Source organism: Zootoca vivipara, chromosome 14, assembly GCF_965207765.1.
Source record: "Zootoca vivipara chromosome 14, rZooViv2.hap1.1, whole genome shotgun sequence".
In the NCBI taxonomy this organism is placed as follows: Eukaryota; Metazoa; Chordata; class Lepidosauria; order Squamata; family Lacertidae; genus Zootoca; species Zootoca vivipara.
Window position 1 is genome coordinate 34,397,712 of NC_142597.1, and position 13,127 is coordinate 34,410,838.

A 13,127-nucleotide genomic window follows, 5' to 3' on the forward strand; every position below is an offset into this window, starting at 1 on the left:
CTCAGAGTTCTTACCACACAGTACAGTAAATGAGCCACCCAACCAGAGGTCTTTGAAAAGATGTGGTAAGCCCTCTGAGCTCATAGGGCCCACCACCTGGTCTCTCTCATTCTATCTGTGACACACACACACACACTTCTTATCACACAACACAGCATTTCATCATAGAATGTTACAGCCACATGTTCAGTAATAATTTCTCTTGGCCTCCCTAATCTCCATTAATACACCATTTGCATTCAATTCACACATTTCACTTTGTTGAAAAGGACTTTACTTAACAGAAGACTAACAAGACTTTCAAAAAACTACATCTGCAAATTTAGAAATGTCTTAAGTATCAATTTTCCCACTGTTAAGAAACCTGGTGATACTACCCTGTTTCTCATATTTTAAGACATACCCATAAAATAAGCCATAGCAGGATTTTTAAGCATTCAAGGAATATAAGCCATACCCCGAAATATAAGACATGTCTTATAATATGAGAAACACGGTAAGCATAATGTAGCTTTAAGTAAAGCATTCTATCTGACCACACAGTAGAGCAGCACAACTTAGAACAGTAGAAATACAGGTTCTATAAAGTGCACAAATATTTATCTTTAAAAAAAATTGTGCTGTTCTAGAATCTGCTGTTCTGTTCAGTTGCATTTCCAAACTGTGCTGTCCAAGCTCTTTATTTCACAGTTGCAAAGTACTTCACACGCCAGCTAGGAAGGGGCAGGAAAGAGAGTAGAAGAAATGGAGAGAAAGCATTCACCTGATGCATGGAAGTTGGCCCACTGTAAGCGACAGCTCTCCATAGAAATTAATGTAAACCCACTCAAGACATTGTCTGCTAACAGTTTCATTTCAAAGTTACCCAAAATCTTCCTAATGTGAGATTCAATGCCCTGTTTTCCCCCAAGTCCAACAGTCTGAGAAACTTTCATGGTGAAGTTTCACCATGGACAGGGTTTTTCAACTGTAAGCTTTACATAAGAAGATCCAGATTTTTCTCCTTCAAAGAAAATTATCATGTGAAGTACTATTAAAGCAAGGAACTTGCTTTTGAAACACACTGCTCTTTTTCTTTTGAGGAAAAAAGTGCCATATGCAAAGGATATCCATAGTATGGCATGTATTGATGCAGCTTTCTGGTTAGTGAACCTACAGGTATCTTACTCATACAGTGTAATGGTAGCACTAAGCTACTGGAGTAAGAAGTTAATTTTAATACTACATCACTACCAAGGCAACATCAGACTCAGTAACCCAAAAGGTGTTAACTATGCATAGCTTCTGCATCCTTTTAAGTCACCTGGCTGGCTGTCCAAACTGTAGGAATTATACTGCTTAAGGCATAGCTACTTAATGGGGATCAATGGCACCCTCAAATGTATGCTTGAGTTTCTCAGCTCTTGCAATGGTTACCTTAGTAAACACCATTCCAAGGGGAGAGAACACCATGTATCCCAAGTAGTTGTCTACAATAAATCTGAATCTTGTGGCACTCAATGATTAGTAGATTTATTGTGGCATAAGCTGCCACAAGAAACTTGTTAAGCCTTTCAGGTGTCACAAGATGCCCCCCCCCCGGCAACAGACTAAAATGGCCAGCTCTCAAGAAGTTAAGTGCCTAATAACACAGCTGATATATGTGTGACAGAAGTGGACAGTAATACAACTTGCTAACATTCTGACTGTTTAAAGATTAGAACAGCTGAAAGTGGAACACAAGTGCCAGTGAACAGGAGAGGGGTGGGAACATAAGCAGCACAAGGGAGTAACCCTCTTGGAGCAGCCAGACCTAGGAAACACAGAGTCTGAATTTCCTGATCAGTCTTTTGCGAGGGGAGTTCTTTAATCAAGAGGAAGTTTTACCACTTTGCAGAGATTCTGACACAGAACATAATTTGAACAGAGCCCTGTGAGGTTTTTGGCAGGTTTTTTTTTAAGCATTGTCTGGAATATGTATCTACGTCTACCAGATCCTAACTAAACACATATTGATATGGACACATATAATGTGTTCTTATACTCACTTCAAAGGAGTTCTGATCCACATACCCTGAGATCTATCTTGGGAATTTTATCTTTTGTCATATCCACATTAACTTAGCATTATGAATAGCATTATATCATCAAGGGTCCACAACTTTTGGCTGGCCCTGGAAGCCAGATCAAATATTTGGATCACCAGGACCTGACCATCCACTGGTCCCTGGCCTCACACTTTTGCACAAAGTATGGGACAATCCTTCATTTGAGTTTGGATCTGGACTTGCTTGTTTAAACAAGTGGTGCCCAAGTGTCCCAGGTGGCTCAGCAGCTTAGTGTCTAAAGAAGCCCACACCATCCTTTCCAGCTCCGGAAACGGGGGCGGGTGGGGGTGTCTGTTTGGTTTAGCACTGGCAAGAAACAGCCTTCTGTGGAGCCTTGGTACTGAAAAGAGAGCAGGGATCACTGCACAACAGGTGGGATTATTTCCAAGGATCAAAGGCTGGGATTCCCAGATCAAAGGCTGGGATCTTTACACTTGTCAGAGGGCAGCATGCAGAGCAAAAATGTAGAATCCTGTTTGTCATGGCATTATACCAGTGCCCCAATCCTGGTAAGAAGCACAAGGTTCTGCAACCATATCACTTGCTGGAGTAGAAACTGCAAGTGCCAGTTGGATATACATGCAAAAGTAAATGCCATCCTTCTCTCTCTCTCTCTCTCTCTCTCTCTCTCTCTCTGACATTCACAAATAAAATTGTAACACAATTTTAAAAGGTGAATACACAAAGCAAAAGGTAAGCTACTTCACTGCAGAGTATCAATAAAATACAAGCAACGATCGATTCACCTGTGTCCAACTGACAAGTGACCGTGCATGAATGCATCATGGCAACCCAGAAGTGGCCAGAAAAGGGGGAGTAATGGGCTAATGCATGCTCTGCTGACGTGCATGGGAGTCAGGAATGTAACCCCCATGCAAATCAGCCATTACCTGTAGCAGCATCCAATATAATTACTATACAACTTAACAGTATAAACTAGCACCATTATTCAATTAAAAGCTGAGTTAAACCACTAATCCTTTGACCCATTTAAAAGCAGTCAACAGTGCTCCTCTCATAAGAAATTTCACAATGCTAGAGCCACCACTGAAAAGGCCTTGTATTTTGTGCCCACCAGCCTGATGGACCTTACCAGTGGCCCCATGAGCCTCTGCTGCCAATCTTGAGGTCCAAGTGCAGGTGATCCTTCAAATAACTTGACCCCAAGTAATTCAGTGCTTCAAAGATAACTGGATGCAAAAATACACTGGCAAATAGTGCATCCAGTACAGAACAGGTATAATATGGCCATGGGACAGAATAGAAGTTTAGCTAACACTACCTCAGAAGGTCATCTCTCTAAAAACTGTGCTGCCTATTCACACTGCATTACTTCCAATGGGTTGTGCAGTCACATCCCGATGCAATATCACTCAATCTTTACATGTTATTAGAACCGGATCAGGATGTAAGCATTTGAGATTGTTTCTGCACTATAAAAAAAACCTTAAAGGATTATGAGCATATGAAGGTGCCTTTTACAGAGTTAGCTCTGTAAAGTCCTACCTAGACCTTAGGCCAGGCATGTCAAACCTGCGGCCCTCCAGATGTTTTGGCCTACAACTCCCATGATCCCTAGCTAGCAGGACCAGTGGTTGGGGAAGATGGGAATTGTAGTCCAAAACATCTGGAGGGCCGCAGGTTTGACATGCCTGCCTTAGGCAGAAGGGCAAGCCCAACTCACAAAGATCCTTTTAACCGGAGATGCCAGGAGTTGGAACTAGAACATTCAACATACATGCACAGTAGGTACTCTGCTACTGAGTTATAGCCATTCCACAAATTAAAAGTACAGCCATCCTATCCAGGGCAGGGAATTAGACATGTGGTTTGATTGCATGTATTAGAAACCCAGATACAGTATACAATCTAATCACCAAATAGCACCTTGAATCTGAGCTACGGTTGCCCCATGAAGTTTGCTGCTGCTGCTGCTACTTCTACCAATACTTTCATTTTTATAAGCTGCAAAATGCACTTGGCGCCTGGCTAATTTCAAGCTTTGCATGTAGATTTTCATAAGAAACTCATGATGTGGATTACAGAGGGAGGAATGCCTTACAGCTCTGTTTATATTAATAAAAACCCTATTTACACCATCCTTTAAAAAATTCTCTACCTAATACCAAGCTACATTAATTTCTTCATCTTTCTGCCATCAACCCAGCATTTTAATATTATGTTATTTATTTCAACTATTTACATATATTGCTTAACACTACAGTTTCTAATTGGTGTTCCAAGGGAAAAAATATTCAAAATATAAATATTATGTTAACAGAAAAATTGAATCCTTAACTGTCCCTTCTATCCTCCCCCACTCCTTTGGGGTTATTAGTGCACCAATGATGTGTGTTGCAGTCACAACTCAGAGTTCGTATTAGGGGCACTTCATACTAGTATCTTCTTGTTCTTACTTCATGTTGTGGAGTTTGATACTCTGGCTTTTCCATGCAGATATACAGGATAACATACAAGATACAAAATAAAAAATACCTACTTTCGCATTGCTACAAAAGGCATTTGACAGTTGACATAGTACTTTACACAACAATTAAAATAATGTAACATTTGTATTTAGCTGCTGTACTAGCATATTTGAGAGGCAGTATGGTGCTATTTGATAGAGCCAAAGCAAACAAACCTAGGTATTTACTTGCCTTGCATTTAAGATTAAAGGCAGTTTTATAAGACACCCTGCATTGCTTTTAGTAACTTTAACCTTCCATTGGCATTTAATAGGCTTTTTTTATACTGCTGCAGCAATCTCTTTACTTCCCTTTGTACACCCCTTCTGATACTCTTAATCCAGGGCCTCGCTGTTTAATATATCAAACTCCGTATATCTGATTTTGTATTGTAATCTGCAGTAAGTATTTTTACACAAGGGAAGAGGAGGCTGTTAGGTTTGACAAACACCTTAATCAAAGGACTGGTGAATCTGTATAGGGAGAACGACTTCATTCTCACAGGAGGAGTCAGAGAGGCTACAAGGAAGCATGAAAACAGGAGTTGGGAGGAGGAGGGTAAGGAAGAGCAGTGACACATGCTGTTTTCTATACCCAGGACTGCAGCCACTGTTGCCTCATTTCTCTTTCGGTCTGGCAATGAGTAGCACATGGGGCTACACTGCATGTCTAACCACTCAGGAAACCTATGTGCATGGCCGCTGGGACAGGACAAGCTCTGAATCAGTAGCTAGAGCATTAGCAAAGCAAGGCTAGGGACAAAGGAAGGGGGAGGGGAGTAGTTATGGAAGCAAGTTGTGGAAGCAAATTAGATAAGTGAAGGAAGCAGCCAGTCTTTCCAACAACATCCTTTCCAGTCCCCCAAACCCCATAAAGTTAGGTTACAATCCTTCACAAATTTTATCCCCAAGCTTCAGATCTAGTCACTTCTGATCCAAAAGTTCACTACCCATATTCTGCCACTTCTGAAAAAAACAGCTTTGAGACAATGATCACCTAAGTATGCAGAAGGGGTTATAAAGGAACAGCTCTGGCAGTAGTGTCAGCAATATTGTGTGTGTGTGTGTGTGTGTGTGTGTGTGTGTGTGTGTGCGCGCGCGCTGAGGACTATGATAGCTCTCTATTATGGATTTAAACAGTGCTTTTTTCTGGGGGGGGGGAATGCAGGGGTATGCATACCCCTAAACGTTTTGTGAATCTTTGTACTTTTGTCCATTTACTGTATTTATTTTCCTCGATTTGAACTATAAAATGGTGATTTTCTTGAGTAAAAATGAGAGTGCCCCTAAACATTTTTTTAAAAGCACTGGATTTAAAACATTAATTCCCCTGAAATTCCACCCCAATATAATAATCTACAAATGTCAACCTTACCCTGCTTTGTTCAAAATAGGCAATGTACAATCTAATCCTATAGACTGAGCAGGAATCTATAGATTCCTGTCCACCCGTTACAGAAGACACAACTTGCTCCCAATTCCAGCAGTCCAGTAACTCCTCTATCACTCACATAAACAATCCTCAAACTTCAACCTGTTCCTCCTCTCCAGTTTCCAGTCCTTCACATGGCAACACTCATGGAGAAACAGGAGGGAGGGAAAGGAGGACAAAAGAAATCAATGTAGCCCCCCAAAGCATTCTTTAATAAACCAAATTAAAAGTACGGTTGACCTCCCTTCACACAAGGTGCCTGTTAGTTATGGGGATGTCACTTTCGTACAGTACCACTGAAAAAGCAACACGGCTGGTTACATTTTCAGTTCCTCAGGCATGACCAGAGTTCAACTATTAATGCTTTAAACTCAACAGCTACCGGTAAGGTTCCACCTCCAAATAATGGTACTCATCTTCACAACTAACCAGGGTCTGTTTCTCCAGTTGTGATTCTAATCTTTCCTTCTGCACTCTACACACACTTTATGTCCCCTTCTGTTTGTCACCTCTTCATCTTCCATCACCATTTTGCACCCCAAACATCCATGCTACACAAGCCACACCTTGCTCTCAGTTCCATCTGTTCAATAACTCACCTATCACTCACATAAAGAACCTTGTCTATCCTCGAACATCAGCTTGTTCCTCCTTTCCAGCTTCCCCCCACTTCACCTACGGTAGGCACTTTCAGCCCTTACTTAACCCGCCTTAGCCTGCTTACTCTTCCTTCATTTCCAAGTCTCACTCAGAGCTCTCAGGCCATCCCCACCAAACTTTACAGCTACCCAAAGTTTGCGTCACTTAAAGTCTCCTTAGCTACTGTTTGCCAGCCTGTTCCCATTAACTCTCAACTTACTACCCAAACTTACCACTCCAACTGATCGCCAAGATCCTTCTAGCACTTCTCATGCCCCTTCTCCAACTCACTCAGGTCTCCCCACCCCTGTACTCCCTCCCAGCACACTTCCAAGCCACTCCTCCTTGTTTTAACTCCAGCTGCCCTACATAGCCGGCTTACCATCTCCCAGCCCTTTATCACGCCTCCTATCTTTCCCCTCATGGTGCCTAGCTATCTGTTCACATCCAGTTCTTTGCCAGTTTCTGTACTAGAGACTGGAGAGCAGGAATATTTGAAACCCAGTAAAATCCTTCTTTTGTACTTTCAAACTCCTCTTTCCATGCACAAAGATTGCCCCCACCTACCTCAACCCTATTATCCTGCCCCCCCCACAACCTCACCCACTTACCCACGCACTCCCTAAGTTGCTTTTACACCCTACTTGCTGTGTCAGAGCCCATGGCCTCTATCGCACAATCTAACCCCACCTCCCTGGTTCCAGATCAGCCACCTTTTTTACTCACCTCAGCACTCCCTACTCAGATGGCTTAAGTAAGGCTTCCCCCACCTCTAACTAAACTACATGGAGCCCTTTCCACCCCTGCCCAGTGATCCCCACACTCCTCCTAGTTACTTAGCACCCATTTATCACCACTTACCATCCACTTACTACAATTCCATATAGCCCACCTTTCAGAATATAAAAACCTTCCAAGGCAGCTGACAAGAAGTCACCAGAAACCTTCACCCAGAGCACTTGATGGCAGATCACCCAGCAAGGGGTGGGGGAAAGCCCACCTAGAGCCCCCTACCTACCCTCCAATATTCAGGTGCCCCACTTCACTTCCACCCTACCTCAACACTCCCATCCCGCTTCTTACCTTCTCCCCCTTCCCCAAAACACCAAAGCCCCCCCACCCCTCCTCGCCACTTTAACCTAGTGCCCCCTTTTCGGGGAACTTTCCTCCCCTTCGAGTCCCACGTTCCTTACCCCTGCCTCACCCCCTACTTTTAGCTCTCCCCCCCTACCCAAACGAGCGCCCTCCGACCACGTTTCACACCACCCCTCCCCCAACTCCACTTCCTCCCACCGCCTCCCCTCAGCAATCCCAGGCCGGCCAGGTCCGAGGGGGGCAGGGAGAGACGGGCCTGCGCTGTGGTGTGTTTTGCCCCGAGCGAGCGAGCGACGGACGGACCGACCTGCCAGCTGTCTCCGCAGTAACAGCGCGGACTGGAGCTCCGTCATTCTCCCCGCCGGTGTCCGGGGAGGGGAGGCTGGGGCGGCCGCTGTGGAGGCGACGGCGTGCTCCTCCTCCTCCTCCTCCTCTTGCCGGGCTAGAGCCAGCCGGCTAGCGCTCGCCCCTCCTCGCTCCAGCCGACCCCGCCGCCGCCGCCGGGGGCCTTCCCGTCCTCTCAGCGGCGCCGCCTCGCGTCCCTCGTCCGGGGGTTAGAAGGGGGCGAGGGGGGAGGAAGGGGGCGAGGGGGAGGGGAGCAGCCGCTGCCGCTCCTGAGGAGATTCTGAGGCGGTGGCGGGCGACGCGTGGCGGAAGAGGAGGGGTCCGGCCAGCCCCGCGTTTTTCTCTCTCTCCCTCACTGAAACCTTCCCCTCAGCTTCTGCCGCTTTTCTCTTCTTTCCCTCTTCCTTTTTTTTTAAAAAAAGGAAAAATCTTTCCTTTCTCTCTCTCTCTCTCTTTCCCAGGCCCCCCTCCCCTCTTCACGGAATTTCACTGCACTCGGGCGCCGCGGCGCGCAGGCGCACTACTCGCTCTTCTTTCCGCGCAGGCGCCTTCTCTCGCTCTTTCGCCTCCTTTTCTTTCTCTCTCGATGGTCCGCCTACAAAGGAGCGAGGGAGGCGCACGCCATGTTTGGAAGGTCGAAGGGTGGGAGGGAGACAAGCGGCGCTGTGTAGAGAGTAGGGAGGATTTGCGGGGAGGGGGGGTAATTCAGTAAACTCGGCGCCATCTTGGGAAGGGCAAGAGCCGTCCTGACTGACTTTGCTAACCCTAAAAGTTTGTCAAAATGGGGGGGGGGGGAGAGAGAGAGAATTTGATACTCCAACTCCACACAGAGCACGCACACAATTTTAACAAACATGTATTTTAAATGTTGTATAAATTCGTGTGTGGACCAAAATTGTAATACACAAATTGTGACTTTCAAATCTCACGGGTTGTGTGTTTTATTAATAGTTTTCTGTAATTGCTGCCTTTAAAAAAATTTTTAAATTAATTTTAATTTCATAAACGAGTATTAACAACGCAGAGCATATTAGAAAAGAAAGCAAATACTTCATATAATCAGGTCATAGGTCAGACAAGACAGAGGCAGTGGTAGGCTACATTATTGAAATGGTAGAATCTTAGATTAAATACAATTATATAAACGTTATATCTATTCATAATCTAACAAAAGGGTCTTTTCTTCACAATAACCAGCGATATAGACATTTCAGTGAACTCCTACCGTTGCTGAGCTTAAGGCCCAAGATTTCCTTGTTTTGTAATTGTTTTATTTAATTTATTTATTCATATGATGGCTTTTGTTATAAAATCATATTGGGGGGGGGTTTGCAGGACACCATTATTAATGAACAGAGAGGGGTGACAGAATTTGACAGCTGCAATACCCAGAATCCTGTTCAATGCCATCTTCCCTGTCTCCCCACCCCTCCAGCTAGGACTCGACCCTGCCTGAAGGAAGGCTTAAGGATCTGCATATGCACAACAGTTAGCATAAACTCACACATTTCCCCTCTCCACCTCCCCTCCGCCCAGAACAAAACAATGTTTCCAGAAGAAGGGGGGGGGGAAACCGCCCAAATCCAAAGTTAAACTTTTCTACTCAAGTTAATAATACAGCCTATTATATGTTCTCTTACCATGAAATCTCTATCCGCTGCCTCTGTATTAGAATTGCTGTTTTATATCTTAGAACTGTATATGTCAGGACTGCTACCTTTTAATTAGAAATCCCTGCATTAGGTATGTTTTCCAGGTATATTTTCTGTATGAACCCTGTATGATCCCAACCCACCTGAACCTTGCCCTACTACCACCCTATACCCATTCAAGGACACACGGACAATAGAGGGATTAGCTGGAACAACTTTATTCAAATAAATTGCCATCCTCAACGTAGCCCACCCTTCCATGGCCTGGAGGAAAACACTGCCGGGCGGACTTCCACCCCATGGAAATCGCCAGGAACTGCCCCACCTCTGCACCCATCTCGAAGGATTGCCCACCTGTCAAAACAAAGGGGAGTGCCATCAACGACAGGAGAAGAGAGATTGACATCTCTCCATCTGAAAGGAGAAGTCATCTCCGCACCCAGCTAATCCGATCTCCCACCCGTCGCCCTTGTCTCCCCCTCCCTCCTAGTCCAGAGATTTCCATGCATGAACAGGAGGGTATATAGGGGGACTTCACCATTTCCCGGGGTTCCTTCCTTCTTTCCAGAGGCAGGGACCCTACAGCTGTAGCTTTGCATTCTGCAATAAAGGGATCAGTTTGTTTTTCCTGACAGCATCGTGTGGTCTCTGTCATTTTCCCGGCGGAGCTGAACTTAGTGCAAATTTTGGAGCTTCCGACCCGCGTCTGTCCTTCTTAAAAGGCAACGCATTTTGGGGTACATTTTTCATAACACTTTTAAAAACCTTTTTCATGGTGCTTTGTGGGATAGTATAAAAAAAAACTGGTCTTAAACAGCATTCGCAACATCCCATGATTTTTGTTTGTTTATAACTGAGAAACACCAAGCTCTCGCCTTCCTTCCTGACACATTGTTAAAGGGTTTTTATTCTGTTTTGTGTGTGTGAGAGAGAGAGACTTTAACAGGCAGTAATTTTCACAGGTGAGAGCTACACTGTGGAATTTCTGCCTGCCTGGCTGCCAGTAAAAGCACAAAAGCACCAGCAGAAAAGGAAGATAGCAACTGCTAGCCTCAAACCTCCTGCCTATTGGCACAGTGGTGAGTAAACAGTATTGCAGTTTTGGACTTGGGAAATGCACGATTAAAAAGCATGTGCAACTGAAAGCAGATTTGGGGGCTAATCCTTGGAGAGTTTTAAATTTTGTAGAAGGTTCTAGAAAGGGAGGTAACAGGACTCAAACAGCAACGTCTGCAGCAGCAACCTTTTGCCCTAATCCCTGCAGTGCGGGGATTCTCTCTCATAATGAAAGAAACATACTCTTGCTCCTGCACGGGGCATCTTAATGTGTTTTTATTCAGTAAATTCCAGAGTTGGGACCTCAGACTCCTGCCGTTTGTAGTTGCTCGGCATTCTTCGCAGCTTCACAACAGCCGTGCAGGGTAGGTTGCACTTAGTGAGAGAATGATCTCCCCAAGAGCTTCACGGCCGTCAAGTTGCTAAACTACAGCCTACAACCATGGAGGCTGTTTCCCTTGACTCCCATCCTCTCACCACCTCATTCACATACAAATCTTTGTGTGATCTGAGTTGCAACCTGGCAACTCCTACCAAGCTGTGTCCGCACCACTTAAGAGTAAAATCTTCATGGTTGTGGAGCAGAAAGGCATGCCTGAGCTGCCCTGTTTAATAAATAGATTCAAAGACATAAATGAACTCTAAGGGTAGTTCTCACCACCCTTAACAAACTGCAGCTCCCAGGCTCCTTTGAGGGAAGCCATGTGGTTTAAACGGATGCTTAGCGTTCATTTACAGTAAGTCCGCAATTTACACTCATTTAACTTGTGTGCATTCAGCTTTATGCATGTGGCAAAATAATATTTTAAAAATTGGAAAGGTGTCAGGGTTCCAGGAAAATAGCTTTGGCAACCTCTCCCGCCATTGAACCCAATGGGTTTTGACTATGTGCGATTTTGGCTTTAGGCGCGATCTCTGAAATGTAGCCCTATTGTAAGTTGTGTGCTTACCGTATATACCTGGTCATTTGTTTTATGTATGTGCCGTGCACATCAGATTGCACGTAAACAGCATCTGCTTAAAATAAAAATAATAATTAAAAATAAATGCATGGTGTGGATGTGTCCAAAGAAGCCTATGTAGGGAGAGGATGGAGGCATACTGAAAATGCACATCAGCAGCTAGCACTAAGGCAGCTGACTAAGCAAGCCCAGTGGGGATCTGGTCCCAGGCTTCTCCTCTATGTCATTTCCATTGAAATGACAACAATGATTTTGACATTTGCATTGGTACGTTTAAATCAACACAAGCAAATTTTATATAAGTCTGTGTGAGGAATTAGCCTGCTCTACCCTCTGCCACCTCCCGGGAATGTTTCATGTGCACAAACACAAAATCTGTCCCGCCCCCAAAATTCTGAACATTCCCACGGGAAGAGAGATGTACATGTGGTCTCTCTCTCTCTGTGTGTGTGTGTGTGTGTGTGCGAGAGAGAGAGAGAGAGAGAGAGAGAGAGAGAGAGAGAGAGAGAGAGTTCGTATATGACTGATTGACTGAGAGAGTGTGTGTGTGCCTAATCTGTGTGAATGCATGTGAGTGTGGTTTGGACACCTTGTATATCAGGCATCCCCAAACTTCGGCCCTCCAGATGTTTTGGACTACAATCTCCATCATCCCTGACCACTGGTCCTGTTAGCTAGGGATCATGGGAGTTGTAGGCAAAAACATCTGGAGGGCCGCAGTTTGGGGATGCCTGTTGTATATTTTCCTGGTACTGGGGGATACTCCCAGTTGTTATTATGCAGCAACAGCATAATTGTGTGTGTTCCAGGGGGGTGGGTAAGAATCAATATTGTGTGATCTCCACAATCAGGACTGGCAGGACACCACTGGCTGACTATGGCAAGTCTGAGGTTGTCCAGGGCAAGGGGAAGCAGCAATGAGTGCTTGCTCTAATTTTGTGGTTATGGCACACCCTTACTACAGGCTTTACCCTCATGGCAGCCATTTTGTGACGTGTGCCCACAGCTCACACTCAAAATTCAAAATGTGCCCCCTGGCCCAAAGAGGTTGGCAGCCCCTGACCTAACTAATTCAGCAAAGTGAGCGCTGGGAGAATTTTGATGTTCTGAACTGAACCTGAGCCGTCATTAATGAATTCTAACTCAGAGGAAAACTCCATAAATCATGTCATTTATATAAATACGGAGATAATAGAATTTTGGATGTGCTTTTTTCTTAGTCTCCCTCTCCTGCCCCACCACACAAAAACCCTACCACCCCCAACAGAATGATAACAGCATATGAAGTGGGGGCAGAGGAGGGTGGCAGTCGGGGTGAGGCAGGTGTGTACTGTGTTTAAAATGGGAGCGACTGGGGCAAGTGAGTAATGCAATATGGAAGATCCATTAGCT

General features: G+C 44.9%; 1 protein-coding gene and 1 long non-coding RNA gene across 5 annotated transcripts in view; both read right to left on the reverse strand.

The window, feature by feature from the left end:
* The window catches only part of UBE2G1 (ubiquitin conjugating enzyme E2 G1), a 33,562-nt gene extending 25,472 nt beyond the window's left edge, over positions 1-8,090 (reverse strand). For 2 of the 4 annotated variants that reach the window (XR_004693986.3, XM_035139298.3), the window contains exon 1: positions 8,028-8,090. Coding sequence is in view for 2 of the 4 variants with exons in the window: in XM_035139298.3 (XP_034995189.1) it covers positions 8,028-8,073 (46 nt within the window). In the remaining 2 variants the exon portion in view is untranslated. Of the gene's footprint in view, positions 1-6,858; positions 6,935-8,027 lie in introns of those variants that run through there. The other 2 variants (XR_015946989.1, XM_035139300.2) reach the window with 2 other exon arrangements.
* A 1,827-nt stretch (positions 8,091-9,917) lies between these two features.
* On the reverse strand, positions 9,918-10,392 carry LOC148683570 (uncharacterized). The gene is made up of 2 exons (XR_015946990.1): positions 10,256-10,392; positions 9,918-10,071 (listed from the first exon to the last, which is right to left on the reverse strand). It is a non-coding gene; the product is annotated as an uncharacterized LOC148683570 (long non-coding RNA).
* Positions 10,393-13,127: the final 2,735 nt, after the last annotated feature.